This window comes from Nomascus leucogenys, chromosome 10, assembly GCF_006542625.1.
Source record: "Nomascus leucogenys isolate Asia chromosome 10, Asia_NLE_v1, whole genome shotgun sequence".
Classification (NCBI taxonomy): Eukaryota; Metazoa; Chordata; class Mammalia; order Primates; family Hylobatidae; genus Nomascus; species Nomascus leucogenys.
This window is the reverse complement of record NC_044390.1, coordinates 99,829,483-99,848,753: the sequence shown is the minus strand read 5'-3', so window position 1 is coordinate 99,848,753 and position 19,271 is coordinate 99,829,483. Positions and strand designations below refer to the sequence as shown.

Below are 19,271 nucleotides of genomic sequence, written 5' to 3'. Positions count from 1 at the left end.
CCTTCACACGGGGTTGCTGGCCTGGGCTGGGCCTGGCCTCGGTCTCCTGGTTGGTGGGCGGCCCAGCTGCCCGCCCTGGGCCCTCAGTCTGCAGTTGGTAGACAGGATGAGGACATGGATGGGGCCCATGCCAGGGCGGTGGGTTTCTCTGCAGAGCACGAGGCCACTGGCTGCTGTTCACTATTAAGGTTTCCTGCCTTTTTAAAAATGCGTTGTTTCCTGGGCTCAGGCTGACATGTTGGATCAGGAAGCAGCCTTCATGCAGATTCAGGAGGCAAAGACGATGGTGGAGGAGGACCTCCAGAGGAGGCTGGAAGAGTTTGAAGGCGAGAGGGAGCGGCTGCAGAGGATGGCGGACTCGGCGGCATCCCTGGAGCAGCAGCTGGAGCGGGTAAGTCCCTGCAGCCCTTCAGGCTGGACCCAGGCCTCAGGTGATCCCGAGCAGCCAGGACTGCACACAAGGAGACCGGGCGGTCCCCTGCTGTGGGGCCACGTCCGCTCGGGCGGGAGTTGGACTGTCGGTCAGATGCTGCTGCTGCTGCTGCAGACCTGACCCTGTGTTCGCCCTGCTGGTTCTTCTACACCAGGACTGTGTGTGAAAAAAAAGACCCACCATAGTGTCCATCAAAATTACTTGAAACCCGAACAGGAAAAGGGCATACATTCTCGGAGTAGGGTCAGGCGCAGCCATGTGGGCTTCATTCCTTCTCCAGGTGAAGTTGACTTTGCTCCAGCGAGACCAGCAGCTTGAGGCTTTGCAGCAGGAGCACCTGGACCTGATGAAACAGCTCACCTTGACTCAGGAGGCTCTGCAGAGCAGGGAGCAGGCCCTCGATGCTCTGCAGACACACTACGACGAGCTGCAGGCCAGGCTGGGGGAGCTGCAGGGTGAGGCCGCCTCCAGGGAGGACACGATCTGCCTCCTGCAGAACGAGAAGATCGTCTTGGAGGCGGCTCTGCAGGCAGCCAAGAGTGGCAAGGAGGAGCTTGAGAGAGGAGCAAGACGCTTGGAAGAAGGTACCGAGGAAACGTCGGAAACTTTAGAGAAGTTAAGAGAAGAATTAGCCATCAAATCCGGCCAGGTAATGCATTCTGCTGTGTTTTGTTTTGAATCAGAACCCTCCGTGCAGGAATGATGCTGACTATTTGCTGCTTTCTTTCTTTTCTTTCTTTCTTTTCCTTCTCCCCTTCCCTTCCCTTCCGTTCCCTCCCCTCCCCTCCCTCTTCCCTCCCCTCTTCCCTCCCCTCTTCCCTCCCCTCTTCCCTCCCCTCTTCCCTCCCCTCTTCCCTTCTCCCTTCCCTTCTCTTTTCTCTCCTCTTCCCTCTTCTCTCCTCTTCCCTCTTCTCTCCTCTTCAACAGTCTCGCTGTGTTGCCCAGGCTGGAGTGCAGTGGGATGATCTCCGCTCACTGCAACCTCCACCTCCCAGGTTCAGGCGATTCTTGTGCCTCAGCTTCCTGAGTAGCTGGGATTACAGGTGTGCGCCACTGTGCCCAGCTAATTTTTGTATTTTTAGTAGAGATGGGGTTTTGCCATGTTGGCCAGGCTAGTCTCGAACTCCTAACCTCAAGTGATCCGCCTGCCTCCGCCTCCCACAGTGCTTGGATTACAGGCGTGAGCCACCGCGCCTGACTCTTTTTCTTTTTTTTTTTTTTGAGATGGAGTCTCACTCTGTCGCCAGGCTGGAGTGCAGTGCCGCGATCTTGGCTCACTGCAACCTCTGCCTCTGGGGTTCAAGTGATTCTCCTGCCTCAGTCTCCCGAGTAGCTGGGACTACAGGTGCGTGCCACCACACCCAGCTAATTATTGTATTTTTAGTAGAGACCGGGTTTCACCATGTTGGCCAGGATGGTCTGGATCTCTTGACCTCATAATCTGCTCACCTCGGCCTCTCGAAGTGCTGGGATTACAGGTGTGAGCCACCGCAACCGGCCTATTCTGTCTTTAAATCCCACTCTATAAGGATCAAGGGCAAGAGGAAATCATGAGCCTGTTTTCCCTCCTTTCTGAAGGAAGCTGTCCCTACAAACACTGACCTGTACTAAGTGATTTTCTAGTAAAGAGGCACTCAGAAAGGTCATTGCTGTTTACAGTGTTGGGGGAGTAAATTTAGAGGAATTGTCCAAATTCTGTGGATGAATTTAAACTTGATTTTACTGACCATTAGATCAGTAAGAAACAGCTGATACCTGGAAGGCTCTGAGAGAGACTTTTGTGGAGCTAGATGTTATTTCTCATATTGGAATTTTACCTGTGTTGTCATTACTGGCAGTTATTTAATCCAAGTTAACCCCTGGGTTGGGCTGTTTTCCCCAGGGCAAATGAAGGTGGTGGTAGCGGTGACCTTATCTCGGAAGCTGCCTTCCTAGCTCTGAAGTCTGTTTTCCACCTGGGGACCACAGTCAGCCGACTGGGAGACGGACTGGCCTCCTGGGCCTGCCTGGTGTTGGCCACTCTGCCTGGCCTTGTCGGAATGTGCACGCGTCCCCGGCCATCTTTTTTTTTTTTTTAAATAGATATGGGGTTTTGCCATGTTGCTCAAGCGGGTCTCAAACTCTTAGTCTCGAGTGAACTGCCCGCCTCAGCCTCCCAAAGTGCTGGGATTACAGGCATGAGCCACTGCGTTCCCTAGGCATCTTGACACAGCAGTATCCACGTGAGGGCTGAGGTTTTTCTGACCATGGCTCCCTGTTTGCTGAGTTCCAAGTCTGTTGCCCACTGTGGGAGCTGCTGTGGGGCCAGGGGCAGGTGACGTGAGGATCATCGGAAGGGATGAATGATGCTTGTGGAACAACCAGCACTTTGATCCTTCGCAGGAGGGCTCCTGAGGGACCGCCCTCTACGTTGTAGGGAAAAAGGCTCATTCTTCAGTCGTGCTCTAGTGATAACTAGGATTTGCATGCAGTGTGTTCTATATCCAGACAGAAAACCTAGGCCCTAAACAAGCTCTTCCCTATTTCTGGAGTCGGCCGCCCCCTATGTGTGTGCGCTGAGAGCTGTTTGCTGAGGTAGAGAAGTGTTTCACAAACACACGTGTTCCTGAGTCCTCCGGGACCCTCCGAGTGCAGGTCCCGTGCGGTGGGTCTGTGTGGGGCCCTCCGAGTGCAGGTCCCGGTGGCGGTGGGGTCTGGTGGTGGGGGCCCTCCGAGTGCAGGTCCCGTGCGGTGGGGTCTGTGTGGGGCCCTCCGAGTGCAGGTCCCGAGCGGTGGGTCTGTGTGGGGCCCTGAGTGGGCGGGGGGGGTGGGGGCCCGAGTGCGGGTGGGGGGTCTGTGTGGGGCCCTCCGAGTGCAGGTCCCGAGCGGTGGGTCTGTGTGGGGCCCTCCGAGTGCAGGTCCTGAGCGGTGGGTCTGTGTGGGGCCCTCCGAGTGCAGGTCCTGTGGGGCAGGTCTGTGTGGGGCCTGAGGCTCTGCATTTCTCACAAGCTCCTGGGCTGAATGGGCTGGGCTCCAAGAGACTTTGCAGGACAAGGACCAGAGCCCGGGGTCAGCACCCTCAGCCTGTGGGTGCAGCCCAACACCGGGTTCTGTAAACTGTCACTGGAACAGCCCTGCTCACTCACCTGTGCGTTGCCTGGAGCTGCGCCTGTGCTGCAAGAGCATTGTTGAGGAGCTGTGACTGACATGCAGCCTGTGAGCTGCCGTCGTTTCCCATCAGGCATCTCCAAGAAAGGCTTGCCCAGCCCTGGGCTGGAGTGTCCCCTGGCCTCATCCCCTCTCCCACCTCCCTGCTCCTCACTGTGCCTTCATGCTGTCAGTGGTGAGGAGGGAGAGCCCAGGCCTTAGGAACCACCAGTTCCCGTCAGAACACAAATGCTTCTTCCTATAACATCTGTGCAGATGGGTGCCCTCCTGGAGCCATCAGTGTAATGTCTGTGTAGTTGCATCCCCCTCCTGGAGCCCTCAGTGTAACCTCTGTGTAGATGTGTCCCCCTGCTGTAGCCCTCAGTGTAATATTCATGCACATGCATCCCCCTCTTGGAGCCCTCAGTGTAACATCTCTGCAGACACATTCCCCTCCTGGAGCCCTCAGTGTAACAACTCTGCAGATATGTCCTTTCCTGGAGCCCTCAGTGTAACATCTGTGAGGATGTGTCTCCTCCTGGAGCCCTCAGTGTATCATCTCTGCAGATGTGTCCCCTTCTGGAGCCCTCAGTGTATCATCTCTGCAGATGTGGCCCCTTCTGGAGCCCTCAGTGTATCATCTCTGCAGATGTGGCCCCTTCTGGAGCCCTCAGTGTAACAGCTCTGCAGATGTGTCCTTTCCTGGAGCCCTCAGTGTAACATCTGTGAGGATGTGTCTCCTCCTGGAGCTCTCTCTAACATTTGTGCAGATGTGTTCCCCTCCTGGAGCCTTCAGTGTAACATCTGTGCAGACACATTCCCCTCCTGGAGCCCTCAGTGTAATGTCTGTGCACATGTCCCCCACAGGTGGAACACCTGCAGCAGGAGACTGCCGCTCTGAAAAAGCAAACGCAAAAAATAAAGGAACAGTTTCTTCAACAAAAGGTAAAAATGTGTTGTTGATTTCTTCACTTGAAACAAGCATATGAACAGAGTTTTCTGTGGTTTAATTGCTTAGCAATTCCAATGTCATTGAAGTTGAGAAGAAGGTAACATCTTGAGTTCTCTTTAACTTTTTTTTTTTTTTTTTTTTTTTTTTTGAGACGGAGTCTCTCTCTGTCGGCCAGGCTGGAGTGCAGTGACGCGATCTCGGCTCACTGCAAGCTCCGGCTCCCGGGTTCAAGCTATTCTCCTGCCTCAGCCTCCCGAGTAGCTGGGACTACAGGCGTCCTCCACCACGCCCGGCTAATTTTTTGTACTTTGTATTTTGAGACGGGGTTTCTCCGTGTTAGCCAGGATGGTCTCAATCTCATGACCTCAGGTGATCCACCCGCCTCGGCCTCCCAAAGTGCTGGGATTACAGGTGTGAGTCACCGCGCCCACCCCTCTTTAACTTTTTTTTTTTTTTTTTTTTTTTTTTTGAGACGGAGTCTTGCTCTTTCACCCAGGCTGGAGTGCAGTGGCGCGATCTCGGCTCACTGCAAGCTCCACCTCCCGGGTTCACGCCATTCTCCTGCCTCAGCCTCTCCGAGTAGCTGGGACTACAGGCGCCCGCCACCACGCCCGGCTAATTTTTTGTATTTTTAGTAGAGACGGGGTTTCACCGTGGTCTCGATCTCCTGACCTCGTGATCCACCCGCCTCGGCCTCCCAAAGTGCTGGGATTACAAGCGTGAGCCACCGCGCCCGGCCGCTCTTTAACTTTTTTTAAAGGTACTTAATCTGCAAAGTCAAGACACACTTCCACAGCGGGGTGGGGGTGTTGGCCCCTCAGATCTCCAGGGGCGGCTGTCACTGGAGCACCTGTCAGCATACCCTGTTGTGCTCACTCCAGGGAGCTGTGTGTTGTGCGGTGTTGTTAACACACAGGTTGGGTTTGCCATTTAAAATGTCTTTGAAAAATGCACATGGAGTTCCAGCATTGAAACAAATTTTGGTTACCCAAAGAGACATGGAATATAAATTTTGTGTCAGTGAAGGAAGGACTGTTGGATTTTATGGGATCTGAGCAAGGGTGACCCCTGGAGCTGTATCGTGAGTGCTGCTGTATTTTATTTTTTTTTGAGACAGAGTCTGGCTGTGTCTCCTGGGCTGGAGTGCAGTAGTGCTGTCTCTGCTCACTGCATCCTCCAACTGCCAGGTTCAAGTGATTCTCATGCCTCAGCCTCCTGAGTAGTTGGGACTACAACCATGCACCATCACGCCTGGCTAGTTTTTTGTATTTTTAGTAGAGACGGGGTTTTCACCTTGTTGGCCAGGCTGGTTTTGAACTCCTGACCTCAGGTGATCAGCCAGCTCGGGCTCCCAGAGTGCTGGGATTACAAGTGTGAGCCACCACGCCCGGCCTGCTGTGTTTTATTTCTGAGCAAGGGCAGCCCCTGAAGCAGTGTCATGAGTCCTTCTTTGCTTTATTACTGACCCACAAGCAAGGGGATGCAAAGCACTGTTGGAAGCAAAGCAGTGCAACTGAAGTCAGGAGACAGCCAGACTCCTTGGAATAGAGGAGACATCTACGAGGCCGGTGTGACCGCCTTGTGCACCACACAGACTCTTGTTTAAACAGGCAGTGATGTCACCTGTGGATAAACAATGGTGTGTCTCAGTCAATGGAGCCTTAGATTTGATGAAATGTATCTTTACTTCAAAAAAGCTATGCCCCCGATAAGTGGTAAACATTTTTGTTGAAGCCAGCTTGATCCCCGGGAACCCCCACCACGCCCCACCGCCCAGCGTCCGCTCACAGCTTCCGTCTTTGGCAGGTGATGGTGGAGGCCTACCGGCGCGACGCCACCTCCAAAGACCAGCTCATCAGTGAGCTGAAAGCCACCAGGAAGAGGCTGGACTCGGAGCTGAAGGAGCTGCGGCAGGAGCTGATGCAAGTGCACGGGGAGAAGCGGGCCACGGAGGCGGAGCTCTCGCGCCTGCACAGAGAGGCGGCCCAGGTCCGTCAGCAGATGGCGGACCTTGAAGGGCATCTCCAGTCGGCACAGAAGGAGCGAGACGAGATGGAAACACACTTGCAGGTCTGTCCGTGTAGGGTTGATTCACTCGATGGGGAGGATTTGGGGAGGATTCGGCCAAAGTGCTTGGGGAGGGGCTTGTGTCTGGGGCGGGGCCTGTGTCTGGATCAGGGTCTGGGGCGGGGCCTGTATCTGGGTGGGGCCTTGTTGGGGCGGGGCCTGTGTCTGGGGTGGGGCCTGTGTCTGGATCAGGGTCTGGGGCGGAGCCTGTATCTGGGTGGGGCCTTGGGGCGGGGCCTGTGTCTGGGGTGGGGTAGGGCCAAGGTGGGAGAGGCTCTTGGAAGAACAGCTGGGAACAAGGCCCACCTGGAGCATAGGAGGGGCAGTCCAGTGAGGCCTGGTAAGTCCAGGTGGCGATGGTGCATGAAGGGAGGGAGTGAGGAGGCCCTGTGAGGCACCCAGCTTCTCCCCATTGCCATGGGCTCCCGGGATCTAGCATGTGAGAGGACAGCGGCTGTCATGCAGAAAGCAAGGGTGAGTGTTTTGTGGAGACCCCACGTCAGGGCAGGGCGTCGGGGCCCGGGGACCCTAGGAGTCCTTCGTTGCTGAGTGTGGAGCTGGGACGGACCAGAGCTAGTCATGTTCCTGTGGAAGCTGAGCCTGGACTGGCTTCTGCACGCAGTGGGTGTCTGGGATGCTGGTGACAGTTTCTCAGCTGCAGGTAGCAGAGCAGGTGAGGGGTGAGGGGTGTGGGATGGAGGCTGCAGTCCAGGATCCTGTCCAGACATCCAGGCTGAGGAACCGGGAGGTGAGACGAGAAATCAGGAGAACAACAGTAAATTTGGGGAGAGTCGTCTGATGGCACGTTAGACCAAGCGCTACGCTTTGCTTATGATGTTTCTGAAGTTGCCTGAGAGGACTGAGCCAAGGTCCCAGCAGGCAGATTGGTCAGCGTGTCTGGCTCATTAGGAGCCAGGCTGAGGCCTGTGAGTAGGTGGTGTGGCCGGCGCCATCAGTGTTGGAAAGTGGGGGCTGATGGATTAGTGCTGGTGCTGGGGCGGGGAGGTGGGCCGAGGGGAGGGCCGGCTCCTTGGGCTGCAGGAGGCTTGCAGGACTCAGCAGTGCGGACAGAGCGTGTTCAGACCCCACAGCTGCAGGCCTGGGCTGGTCGTGGGGACTCGCCTCACACAGGAACTGGGGAAAGGCTGCGAGGGCAGGAGCAGGTCGGGGACTCGGCCCTCAGTGTTCACAGTTGATCCTGAGGAGGGCATCCAGGGGGGGTCCAGGGAAGGGTCCTGGGGTCTCTGGGGGGGGTCCTGGGGTCTCCGGGGAAGGGTCTCAGGGTCTCAGGAAGGGTCCTGGGGGCTCTAGGGTAGGGGTCTGGGGGCTGTGGGGAGAGGATCCAGGGGCTTGTGGGGAGGGTTCCCGGGGGCTCTGGGGAGGGGTCTGGGGCTCTCCAGGGAGGGGTCCTGGGGGCCTTGGGGAGGGTTCTTGGGGCCCTGGGGAGGGGTCCTGGGTCCTGGGGGTTTGGAGGAGAGGTCCTGGGTCCACAGGCTTTCCTATGAACCAGTCATGTCCTGTTGTGCCTCTGATGCTCTAGACAGTGTTTGGAAATGCTTGTTGGCCTCAGTAATGAGTGGTTTGTGGCCAAGTGTGGTGGCTCACACCTGTAATCCCAGCACTTCGGGAGGCCGAGGCAGGTGGATCATGAGGTCAGGAGTTCAAGACTAGCCTGGCCAATATGGTGAAACCCTGTCTCTACTAAAAATATAAAAATTAGCCGGGCGTAGTGGTAGGCACCTGTAGTCCCAGCCACTTGGGAGGCCGAGGCAGGAGAATCACTTGAACCTGGGAGGCAGAGGTTGCAGTGAGCTGAGATTGCGCCCCTGCACTCCAGCCTGGGTGACAGAGCGAGACTCCATCTCAAAAAAAAAAAGTGGTTTGTAAGAAGGCAGACGTCTCTCTCAGGATTTTTCTCAAGGCCCAAGTCCTCCAGGGCGAACCTGAGCAGTGCCTTTGGTGGGGGTGATGGGCTGGAGCCAGGGAGGGGAGACAGGGTGGGGGTGGCATTGCCGCTTCTCACGCCCTCCTTCCCTTCCAAAGTCATTGCAGTTCGATAAGGAGCAGCTGGTCGCGGTCACAGAGGCCAATGAGGCGCTGAAGAAACAAATCGAAGAGTTGCAACAAGAAGCCCGGAAGTAAGTCTGCGTGTGCCGGGGAGAGGTGGGGGGCCGGGGGGAGGTGGGGGAGGTTGGGGGAGGTGGGGGGCCGGGGGGAGGTGGGGGGGGGGGAGGTGAGGCCGGGGGGAGGTGGGGGAGCCGGGGGAGGTGGGGGGGCGGGGGGGAGGTTGGGGAGAGGTGGGGGGGCTGGGGGGAGGTGGGGGGGGTTGGGGGGAGGTGGGGGGCGGGGGGAGGTGGGGGGGTTGGGGGGAGGTGGGCCGGGGGGGAGGTGGGGGAGCCGGGGGGAGGTGGGGGGGGCGGGGGTAGGCGAACCAGAATGCCAGACGGTCACGTCGGGATAATTCAGCTTCCTCCTGTGTCTCCCTCGTGACACCCCAGGGCCATCACGGAACAGAAGCAGAAGATGAGGCGGCTGGGCTCAGACTTGACCAGCGCCCAGAAGGAGATGAAGACCAAACATAAGGCCTACGAGAACGCCGTGGGCATCCTCAGCCGCCGCCTGCAGGAGGCCCTCGCGGCCAAGGAGGCTGCGGACGCGGAGCTGGGCCAGCTCCGAGCCCAGGGTGGCAGCAGTGACAGCAGCCTGGCTCTACATGTAGGTAACGGCGTGCCATCCCCGGCCAGGGTCACCAGCCCCTCAGTGCAGGGAAGGGCTCTCCATCGGCAGTTGTCCCCTAAAGGCTAGCAGGGCCGAGCTTGCGTGGGAGGTGGCAACTCTCTAAACTCCCGCTCAGCTTCGAGGTTGCCAGGAACCCACAGTGACTGAGCATCGCCTCGCGTCTCCCTCATGAACCCCGCACGGCCTGTGGTCTGTGGCCTGTGGCGTTCACCTGATTTTCCTCAAGAAATCTCCTTGGCTCAGAGAAGTTCAGCTGCTCCCTTGGGGCAGAGGGAGGGCCTGCCCTGGTCCACTCGCGTTCCAGCTGCCTCTGCACCTCCGTGCATCTCAGGAGGAAAAGCAGCCTCCGCACTCACTGAGAAGCAGGAGTGAGGGCGTGGGGTCAGCATTTGGCAGGGTTCAGGGAGCGTTTAGAGGTAGCCACGCTGCGGTGGCCCAGAACAAGCGGGTGCCCTTTCTGGAGGGCTCTGAGCATGGCCTTCCATGGAGGCCGTGGCCCTCCGTGCTCTCTCACCTTTCGTGGTAGGTATAACGTTGTACCTGAGTGAGTTCATCCGCATTTTATTTATTATTCTCCAATTTGCGTCCTTGCACCGACAACTTAGTATTTCTTCTTACATGTGGTTTGTTTCTATCTCCTGTCCACTTAAGAATTTATGGCTAGGAAGAGACTGTATCATAACGTGGGGTTTTCTTGTCAAATTAAATAAACTCGGCCAGGCACGGTGGCTCACACCTATAATCCCAGCAATTAAATAAACTAGGCCGGGCACGGTGGCTCACACCTGTAATCTCAGCGCTTTTGGAGGCCGAGGTGGGAGGATCACTTGAGCACAGGAGTTTGAGACCAGCCTGGGCAACATAATGAGACCCTATATTTACAAATAATACAAAAATATTACCCGGGCATGGTGGCACGTGCCTGTGGTCCCAGATGCTTGAGATACTGAGGTGGGAGGATCGCCTCCGCCTGGGAGGGGAGGCTGAAACTGCAGTAGCCGTGATTTTGCTGCTGCACTCCAGCCTGGGTGATAGAGACTGTGTCTAAAATTAAATAAATAAGTGCTCCCTCTCACCTGGTTGCTTTGTAAAATGTTGGGGAGACTAATTCAGTTGCCATCTTCTTTGGGCTCACTAAGGGCTGGGGTGGGGAGGTTGCAAAGGCTGGGCAGAGCCGGCCCCTCGCCGCGCTGTTGCAGCTGAGGAATAGCACAGCCGCGAGCCGATGTCTTCTGTCTGTCCGGGCTTCACCCCTCGCAAGTAGTGACTTTTGGCAAATTTCTGACCTTTTTGATCCTCAGCGAAATGAGGCCAAATTGAGGTGAATGAGAACCTTCTCATGTGAGGGTTAAGTTAGGTGGTACTGGAACGTGCTTGGCAAGGGCCTGGTACCATCGAGGCAGCAAGTGGGCGGGGTGTGAGAGCACACCTGTGCCTGCGTGTATCCGTGCATGTGTGAGGTGTGAGCATGTGTGTGTGCAGCATGTGGAGTGTGTGTGCATTGTGTGTGGGATGTGAGCACGTGTGTGTGTGCAGCATGTGGGTGTGAGCACATATGTGCAGTTGTGGGGATATGAGCATGTGTGCGTGCAGTGAGGTGTGAGCACATATGTGCATATGTGGTGTGGGGTGCGAACACGTGTGGGGTGTGAGCACGTGTATGTGTGTGGTGTGTGGGATGTGAACACGTGTGCACGTGGTGTGTGTTACATGAGCGTGTGTGTGTGGTGTGTGTGTATGTGATGTGTGGTGCGTGAGCACGTGTGTGGTATTTATTACGCCTGGAGCTACTTGCTTGCCACAAATGGTGATTTATAGCCATTGTCTGCAGGTCAGATTTTCCTCTGTATTTTTGAAGCATTGAACTGAAGAGATGATTTTGTTTGTCCCAACTATCCCTGTGTGTCATCGTGTGCGTGCTGTGGTCGGTTAATTCAACTTCTTTAACAAAAAGGAAGGTTGTGAGACTGTGTCAGACAGCTGGTGTCTGGTGTGTGCAGCCACATAGCCTCATGCCTGCAGGACCACGGGAAGTGAGGGGGTCAGGGCCTGTCCCATGACCAAGCACCCGTTCCGTCTTGGCCCTTAGGAAAGGATCCAGGCCCTGGAGGCGGAGCTGCAGGCTGTCAGTCATAACAAGACGCTGCTGGAAAAGGAACTGCAGGAGGTCATCGCGCTGACCAGCCAGGAGCTGGAGGAGTCCCGGGAGAAGGTGCTGGAGCTGGAGGACGAGGTGAGGCCTGGCCATCTGCTGTGGCGGCAACGTGGGGCAGGTCACGTGAGCCCTGGGCATGCTGCCACGCATGAGGCCCGAAGAATGAAACTTCACTGTGTGCCCAGTGTTGCTACTTTTGGTGTTGCCACCTTCTGACCGTCGGCCTCTGGCTCTGTGGTGGGGCAGGCCCTGATTCCAGCCCTCTGGGGAGGATCACTGTACAGCCTTTTGGTGGAATGGTTACAGAATTCATAGTGGAACCCTTCTCAGTTCAAATGCTTTGGTTGCAAATAAGAAACCCAACTTCGCCAGGCGAGTGGCTCACGCCTGTAATCCCAGCACTTTGGGAGGCTGAGGTGGGTGGATCACGAGGTTAGGAGCTCGAGACCAGCCTGGCTGACATGGTGAAACCCTGTCTCTACTAAAAATACAAAAATTAGCTGAGTATGGTGGCGGGTGCCTGTAGTCCCAGCTACTTGGGCGGCTGAGGCAGGTAAACCGCTTGAACCCAGGAGCGGAGGTTGCAGTGAGCCAAGATCGCGCCACGGCACTCCAGGCTGGGCGACAGAGTGAGACCCCGTCTCAAAAAAAAAAAAAATTCAGCTATCTCAGGTTCAGAGGCAGCTCTCACTTCAGCAGTGCAGGTGGCAGCTCAGTGTCCCGCCCCCCCAGCCCCTCTGGTTCCCAGCACCCCCGTCCCTCCCCACCCCCTCCCTGTGGAGCTCTGTCACAGTACGGCTGCCCATTCCACTCACTGGCTGTGTCCTGTCCGGAAGTGGTTTTGCTCATGCCCACCCTGCTGAGTGGCCTAGCCCGGGCTCAGTGCCTGGACAGACTTCTCCAGAAGCCCATGGCCCCAGGAGAAGGCTGGGCTCTTGGCCATGGGGAGGAATGAGAGGGGCCTGGGGAAGCCACTGACCATGAACACGACAGCCTTCAGATCATGAAGCAAGCACAGTCCTGTGGTGTCCGTCGCACGGTCCTGTGGTGTCCGTCGCAGGGTCGTGTGGAGTCCATCGCTGGTTGTGTGGTGTCCATTGTTCTGTTTTTGTTGTCTTGAGACAGAGTCTCACTCTGTCATTCAGGCTGGAGTGCACGATCTTGGCTCACCACAGCCTCCGCTTCCCAGGTTCAAGTGATTCTCCCGCCTCATTCTTCTGAGTAGCTGGAACTACAGGTGCTCGCCACCACACCTGGATAATTTCTGTATTTTTGGTAGAGACAGGGTTTCATCATGTTGGCTAGGCTGATCTGAAACCCCTGACCTCCCAAAGTGCTGGGATTACAGGCGTGAGTCACCACGCCCAGCCCATTGCTGTGTTTTAGTTTTCAATGTTTCTTTTCTTTTTTTTTTTTTTTGAGACAGAGTCTCGCTGTGTTGCCCAGGCTGGAGTGCAGGGGCACAATCTCAGCTCACTGCATCCTCCACTTCCTGGGTTCAAGCGATTCTCCTCCCTCAGCCTCCTGAGTAGCTGGGACTAAAGGCATGTGCCACGACAGTGGCTAATTTTTGTATTTTCAGTAGGGATGGGGTTTCACCATGTTGGCCAGGCTGGTCTCAAACTCCTGACCTCAGGTGATCCCCCTACCTCTGCCTCCCAACGTGCTGGGATTACAGGCGTGAGCCTCCATGCCTGGCCTAAGTTTTCGCTGTTTCTTGTTGAAAACTCACCTGTTTCTGGGGGTATGTGAACTCCACTCACCAGTGCGGATAATTTCACAGTGATGTTGGTATGTTTCAGCTTCAAGAATCCAGAGGCTTTAGGAAGAAGATAAAACGCCTCGAGGAGTCAAATAAGAAGTTGGCTCTTGAATTAGAGCACGAGAAAGGGAAGCTTACGGGCCTCGGACAGTCCAACGCAGCTCTGCGGGAACACAACAGCATCCTAGAAACAGCTTTGGCCAAGAGGGAGGCAGACCTAGTCCAGCTGAACCTTCAGGTATTCAAACTCGTCAAACTCGTGAGAGTTGCTGGGGCTGCACGCACTCCGAGAATCTCACCCAGATTCAGTCACCTGTGCTGACTCCTAGCCCACCCAGCCTGCAGCCGAGAGAACAGGCTCAGGGGTCTGGGTGACCCACAGCCCTGGGTCCCCAGCTGTTGGTACAGGGCTGGGCTCTGAGGTGAGGCTGGAGCCCCTGCGTGTGCTCAGTTCACCTGCTTAGTCGAGGGGTAGACCTGCTTAGTCGGGGGGCAGACCTGCTTAGTCGGGGGGCAGACCTGCTTAGTCGGGGGGCAGACCTGCTTAGTCGGGGGAGACCTGCTTAGTCGGGGGGCAGACCTGCTTAGTCGGGGGGCAGACCTGCTTAGTCGGGGGGCAGACCTGCTTAGTCGGGGGGCAGACCTGCTTAGTCGGGGGGACCTGCTTAGTCGGGGGCAGACCTGCTTAGTCGGGGGTAGACCTGCTTAGTCGGGGGGCAGACCTGCTTAGTCGGGGGGCAGACCTGCTTAGTCGGGGGGCAGACCTGCTTAGTCGGGGGGCAGACCTGCTTAGTCGGGGGGCAGACCTGCTTAGTCGGGGGGCAGACCTCCCATGCGGGTGTGGCTGAGTTCCAGTCCCAGACGGTGACATTGTTTGTAGGGGGCACTTAACGAGAGCTTCACACAATTCAGAACTGGGACTTGAACCCTGACCTGGTTCTCACTCAGCTACTTAGTCTCCACAGCCTCTCTGGATTGAGGACCAGGCTGGGCACTTCAGGGAAATCCTGGGGGCCAAATCAAGTGCTGGTGTTGACTATCCCATCTTAGTTCCATATTTTGCCCTAGTTCCCACCACTTCTGTTCTTTTTATACCTGGCTGCAGCCCGATTTGTATGTATTTTTTGAGTTCCCAGCCACCATGTTCGATTTTTTTTTTTTTTTTCTGTTAGTAATACGGAGTCTCACTCTGTCTCTCAGGCTGGAGTGCAGTGGCGCGATCTCAGCTCCCTGCCTCCCGGGTTCAAGCGATTCTCTTGCCTCAGCCTCCAGTATAGCTGGGACTACAGGCGTGCACCATTGCGCCCAGCTAATTTTTTGTATTTTTAGTAGAGACGAGGTTTCACTGTCTTAGCCAGGATGGTCTCAATTTTCTGACCGTCATCCACTCCCCTCTGCCTCCCAAAGTGCTGGGATTATAGGCGTGAGCCACCGCGCCCGGCCCATTCTTTTTTTTTTTGAGACAGGGTCTGGCTCTTGCCCGGAGTGGAGGGCAGTGCGGTGGGAGGGCAGCACGGTGGAGGGCAGTGCGGTGGTACCATCATAGCTCACTGCATCCTCAACCTCCTGGGCTCCAGCGATCCTCCTGCCCGGGCCTCTGGAGCCGTGGGGCCCACAGGCATGCCACGTTCTTGAGTGCGGCCGTGTGATCATGCTCCCGCAACCTAGGATTCTGTTTTTGTAACAGATTCTTCAGAAGTGGAGTTTCCTCTACCTCCCTGGTGTGTGCCTGCGCTTGTGATGTGATGTGTGTCACATTGCCTGCCGTAGCAGCCTTGTGTGTTTGTAATTTGACGTCCTTCCTTATCTGTCCTCCTGCAATCTGATCTAGGTGCAGGCGGTTTTGCAGCGCAAAGAAGAGGAGGATCGCCAGATGAAGCATCTTGTCCAGGCCCTGCAGACTTCACTAGAGAAGGAGAAGGAGAAGGTGAACAGCCTCAAGGAGCAGGTGCGTGCCACCTTCCGGCTCACAGGGCGTTCCAGAGGACGCTCCAGTGCCTAGAAATCTATGCAGGGTCCTTCACACACCAGCCTCCTTCCAGCAGTTACACAGAGCAAAGGTGCATTGCAGTTGTTGGTGACAGAGGCCACAGAGCACCTGCTCTGGTCCTTAGAAGGTGGCGTTAGATTAAATGGCGGTGCAGCTGTGAGGGCCTGGGGCCAGTGAGCTCCGCGTGCATGTGTATTTATATTGTGCTAGGAATGGCGTCTTGTATGTCGTGTTGCATTACGAAAGCAAACTTGAGAATAGCATAGGATCCCATTTGTGTTCAGCAGATAAGAGGGGTGGTTCTGTGGACCCTTCTCTGTGTAGAGAGCTGTCTTTTCATGGCTGGCCCCTGCCCTGCTTCAGATGTTCACTGACATATTGGTCAAGTCGCCAGCAGAGGCCCATCCTGACCCCCAGGTGCCCTGTCTGGGCCCTGCTTCTCCGTTAGAACGCTGCTTCTTGCTGGCTACCTCCGCCACACCTGGCACAGAGCAGCTACTCCTAGCATGCGTGCCGTGTGTGTGCACTGGGGTGTGCGTGCACATGTGTGCCTGGGGTGTGGTGTGTGTGCACGTGGGGGGCGGTGCATGCAAGGGTTGTGATGTCTGTACACACGTGTGTGCCTGGGGTGTGGTGTGTGTGCGCGGCGGGGGTGTCCGTGCAAGGGCTGTGGTGTGTGTGCTTGCATTTGATGCTCATGTATATGTAGAAAATTTCTAGGAGGAACACAAGAAATAACTGGTTGTCTCTAGAGAAAGGCAGGAAAGAACACATCACTTTTCCTTTAAATCCCGTTTGAATTGAACTTGTGAAAAAATAATTGCTTCACAATTCAAACTTCTTGGCCTAACAGTAAAGCTTCTTTTGTTCCTATGACCTGACTTTGCCACAGCCTGTAAGAACTTTTCTATGATAATGTAATTGAGATAAAAAGAAAAAGGTTCTTGGTTTTTTTTTAAGGGGTGAAACAATAAAGTTTCTTTATAAGTAGAATTAATTTTAAGATGTGGCGGGTGGCCAGGCATGGTGGCTCACGCCTGTAATCCAAGCACTTTGGGAGGCTGAGGCAGGCAGATACCTGAGGTCGGGAGTTCAAGACCAGGCTGACCAACATAGAGAAACTCTGTCTCTACTGTGAATACAAAATTAGCCTGGTGTGGTGGGACATGCCTGTAGTCCCAGCTACTCGGGAGGCTGAGGCAGGAGAATCGCTTGAACCCAGGAGGCGGAGGTTGTGGTGAGCCAAGATCACATCATTGCACTCCAGCCTGGGTGACAAGAGGGAAACTCCGTCTCAAAAAAAAAAAAAATGTGGCAGGAATATTTTAATAGGAGCAGTTAACAGCTTTCTTTTGACCCCACAGGCTTCATCTGCCTAGCCGTTTAACCCTTGCCTGGGGCCTGCTGCTGGGCCATGGTTCAGGCTGGCTCACACGGTGCCCTAGCTCTCCAGCTTTTGTTCCATGCTTAGGGTTCACTGAATTTTTTTTTCGTTTTTTTTGTTTATTTTTGTTTTTTTTTAGACGGAGTCTCACTCTGTCGCCAGGCTGGAGTGCAGTGGCGCGATCTTGGTTCACTGCAACCTCTGCCTCCCAGGTTCAAGTGATTCTCCTGCCTCAGCCTCCCCAGTATCTGAAACTATAGGCGTGCACCACCAAACCTGGCTAATTTTTTGTATTTTAGTAGAGATGGGGTTTCACCATATTAACCAGGATGGTCTTGATCTCCTGATCTGATGACCTGCCCGCCTTGGCCTTCCAATTAATTTTATTCTTACTTTTTAAATGTATTTATTTATTTTATTTTATTATATTTATTTACTTATTTATTTGTTTTTCGAAATGGAGTCTCGCTCTGTCGCCCAGGCTGGAGTGCAGTGGTGCGATCTCCACTCACTGCAAGCTCTGCCTCCCGGGTTCACACCATTCTCCTGCCTCAGCCTCCTGAGTAGCTGGGACTACAGGCTCCCGCCACCACGCCCGGCTAATTTTTTGTATTTTTAGTAGAGACCGGGTTTCACCGTGTTAGCCAGGATGGTCTCGATCTCCTGACCTCGTGATCTGCCCTCCTTGGCCTCCCACAGTGCTGGGATTAGAGGCATGAGCCGCCTTGTCCGGCCTATTTATTTCATTTTTGAAGCTGGGTCTCACTCTGTCACCCCGGCTGGAGTGTAGCGGCGCGATCACAGTTCCCTGCAGACTGGAGCTCCTGAGCTCAAGTGATCCTTCCACCTCAGCCTCCTGAGTACCTGGGATCACTATGCCCTGCTAATATTTTAATTTTTTTGTGGAGACAGGGTCTTGCTATGTTGTCCAGGCTGTGAATACACTGGAAGAAGACTATAAAAACTATTTAGACCGAGAAATCTCGAATAAATGTGTTCATTCAACAGATAGCAGCAGCCACATAAGTGTGCACTTGCTGCGTGCCAAGCTCCAGGTCAGGTGGTTTCATCTTTACAAGGAACTTGACAGGCCTGTGGAGAAGCACACGCTGGCAGCCAGGACGTGCACGGGGCTGGGAGTGCATTCACCCCCTGCGCCCGGCACATCGTAAAGCTGTGGATGTCACGCAGGGCATGGACAACGTGGCCTCCTTCCTCCTAGGTGGCCGCTGCCAAGGTGGAAGCCGGGCATAACCGCCGCCACTTCAAGGCGGCCTCCTTGGAGCTGAGTGAGGTGAAGAAGGAGCTGCAGGCCAAGGAACACCTGGTGCAGAAGCTGCAGGCCGAGACCGACGACCTTCAGTGAGTGCCTGGGCCCCGCCAGGCCTCAAACATGGCTGTCCTGGCAATGGGCGGGGTCTAATTCAGCACCTTCAGCACAGCGAGGGTCATCTATGTTTTGCAAATTGCCTAGTATTTGAGTGAATCATAGGAGTAGAAGGCACCCAGCCTCTGTCTCCAGAAGCCTGAGCCTCACTCACTGCCCCGTGTCCTCCCCCAGGAGAGAAAGCATCCCAGCAGGAGTACTTAGCTTCAGGTCAGAGGCAGGACGGGGTGACCGGCGTGGGGCTGATGCTGTGGCTCTGTGGGCCCCATGCACTGTGGTCTTGGGGCCAGCACACTCTGGGATCTGTGAGGGGGGCCGGCGAAGTGTGAGTCTCAGGTGCTTCGTGAGGACTGCCCGAGTGCACACTGGGGGCACCAAGCATGGCTGCGGCACGCAGTGCACAGCAGAGGGCCTGCCAGCACGGACGCCTTCCACAGGCAGCATTTCCCAGCGAGAGGGCACAGCACACTGGAGGAGTGCGGCGATTCCCTTCTTTCTTGTTTTTTTACTCTAGGATTCGGGAGGGGAAACATTCCCAGGAGATAGCACAGTTCCAAGCAGAGCTGGCCGAGGCCCGGGCGCAGCTCCAGCTCCTGCAGAAGCAGCTGGACGAGCAGCTCAGCAAACAGCCTGTGGGAAACCAAGAGGTGACTGTTCGCGGGGGCTGTGCTCACAGGGCTGGACTCTCAGGGCTGGACTCACGGGGGCCCTGGGTGACTTCACTCCATCCTGCTTGGGGAGGAACTGTGATGGTTTTCTGAATATGGTATTAAAAGATTAAACCGAAACACAGCCGTTTTCCAGGGCAGTAAAGCCACTTTAACGTTCTTTTGGCCATGTGACTTTTCCCCTCTTTAGATGGAAAATCTCAAATGGGAGGTGGATCAGAAAGAAAGAGAAATCCAGTCCTTGAAGCAGCAGCTGGACTTGACGGAGCAGCAGGGCAGGAAGGAACTGGAAGGGCTACAGCAGCTGCTGCAGGTACCTGTGTGAGGCGCTGGGCACAGGCGGGAGCAGCAGGGAGGAAGGAACTGGAAGGGCTACAGCAGCTGCTGCAGGTACCTGTGTGAGGCGCTGGGCACAGGCGGGAGCAGCAGGGAGGAAGGAACTGCAGGGGCTACAGCAGCTGCTGCAGGTACCTGTATGAGGCGCTGGGCACAGGTGGGAGCAGCAGGGCAGGAAGGACCCGGAGGGGCTACAGCAGCTGCTGCAGGTACCTGTGTGAGGCGCTGGGCACAGGTGGGAGCGCGGGGGAGGAGCCGGAAGGGCTACAGCA

General features: G+C 55.6%; 1 protein-coding gene across 3 annotated transcripts in view; it reads left to right on the top strand.

Moving 5' to 3' along the window:
* GOLGA3 (golgin A3) overlaps window positions 1–19,271 on the top strand; it is a 53,842-nt gene that overhangs the window by 29,086 nt on the left and 5,485 nt on the right. For all 3 annotated transcript variants that reach the window (XM_030821745.1, XM_030821746.1, XM_030821744.1), the window contains exons 10-21: window positions 230–391; window positions 714–1,082; window positions 4,427–4,504; window positions 6,318–6,581; window positions 8,622–8,716; window positions 9,077–9,293; window positions 11,407–11,550; window positions 13,275–13,472; window positions 15,066–15,182; window positions 17,831–17,970; window positions 18,510–18,642; window positions 18,854–18,976. In XM_030821745.1, the coding sequence (XP_030677605.1) occupies window positions 230–391; window positions 714–1,082; window positions 4,427–4,504; window positions 6,318–6,581; window positions 8,622–8,716; window positions 9,077–9,293; window positions 11,407–11,550; window positions 13,275–13,472; window positions 15,066–15,182; window positions 17,831–17,970; window positions 18,510–18,642; window positions 18,854–18,976 (2,040 nt within the window). The remainder of the gene's footprint in view (window positions 1–229; window positions 392–713; window positions 1,083–4,426; window positions 4,505–6,317; window positions 6,582–8,621; window positions 8,717–9,076; window positions 9,294–11,406; window positions 11,551–13,274; window positions 13,473–15,065; window positions 15,183–17,830; window positions 17,971–18,509; window positions 18,643–18,853; window positions 18,977–19,271) is intronic.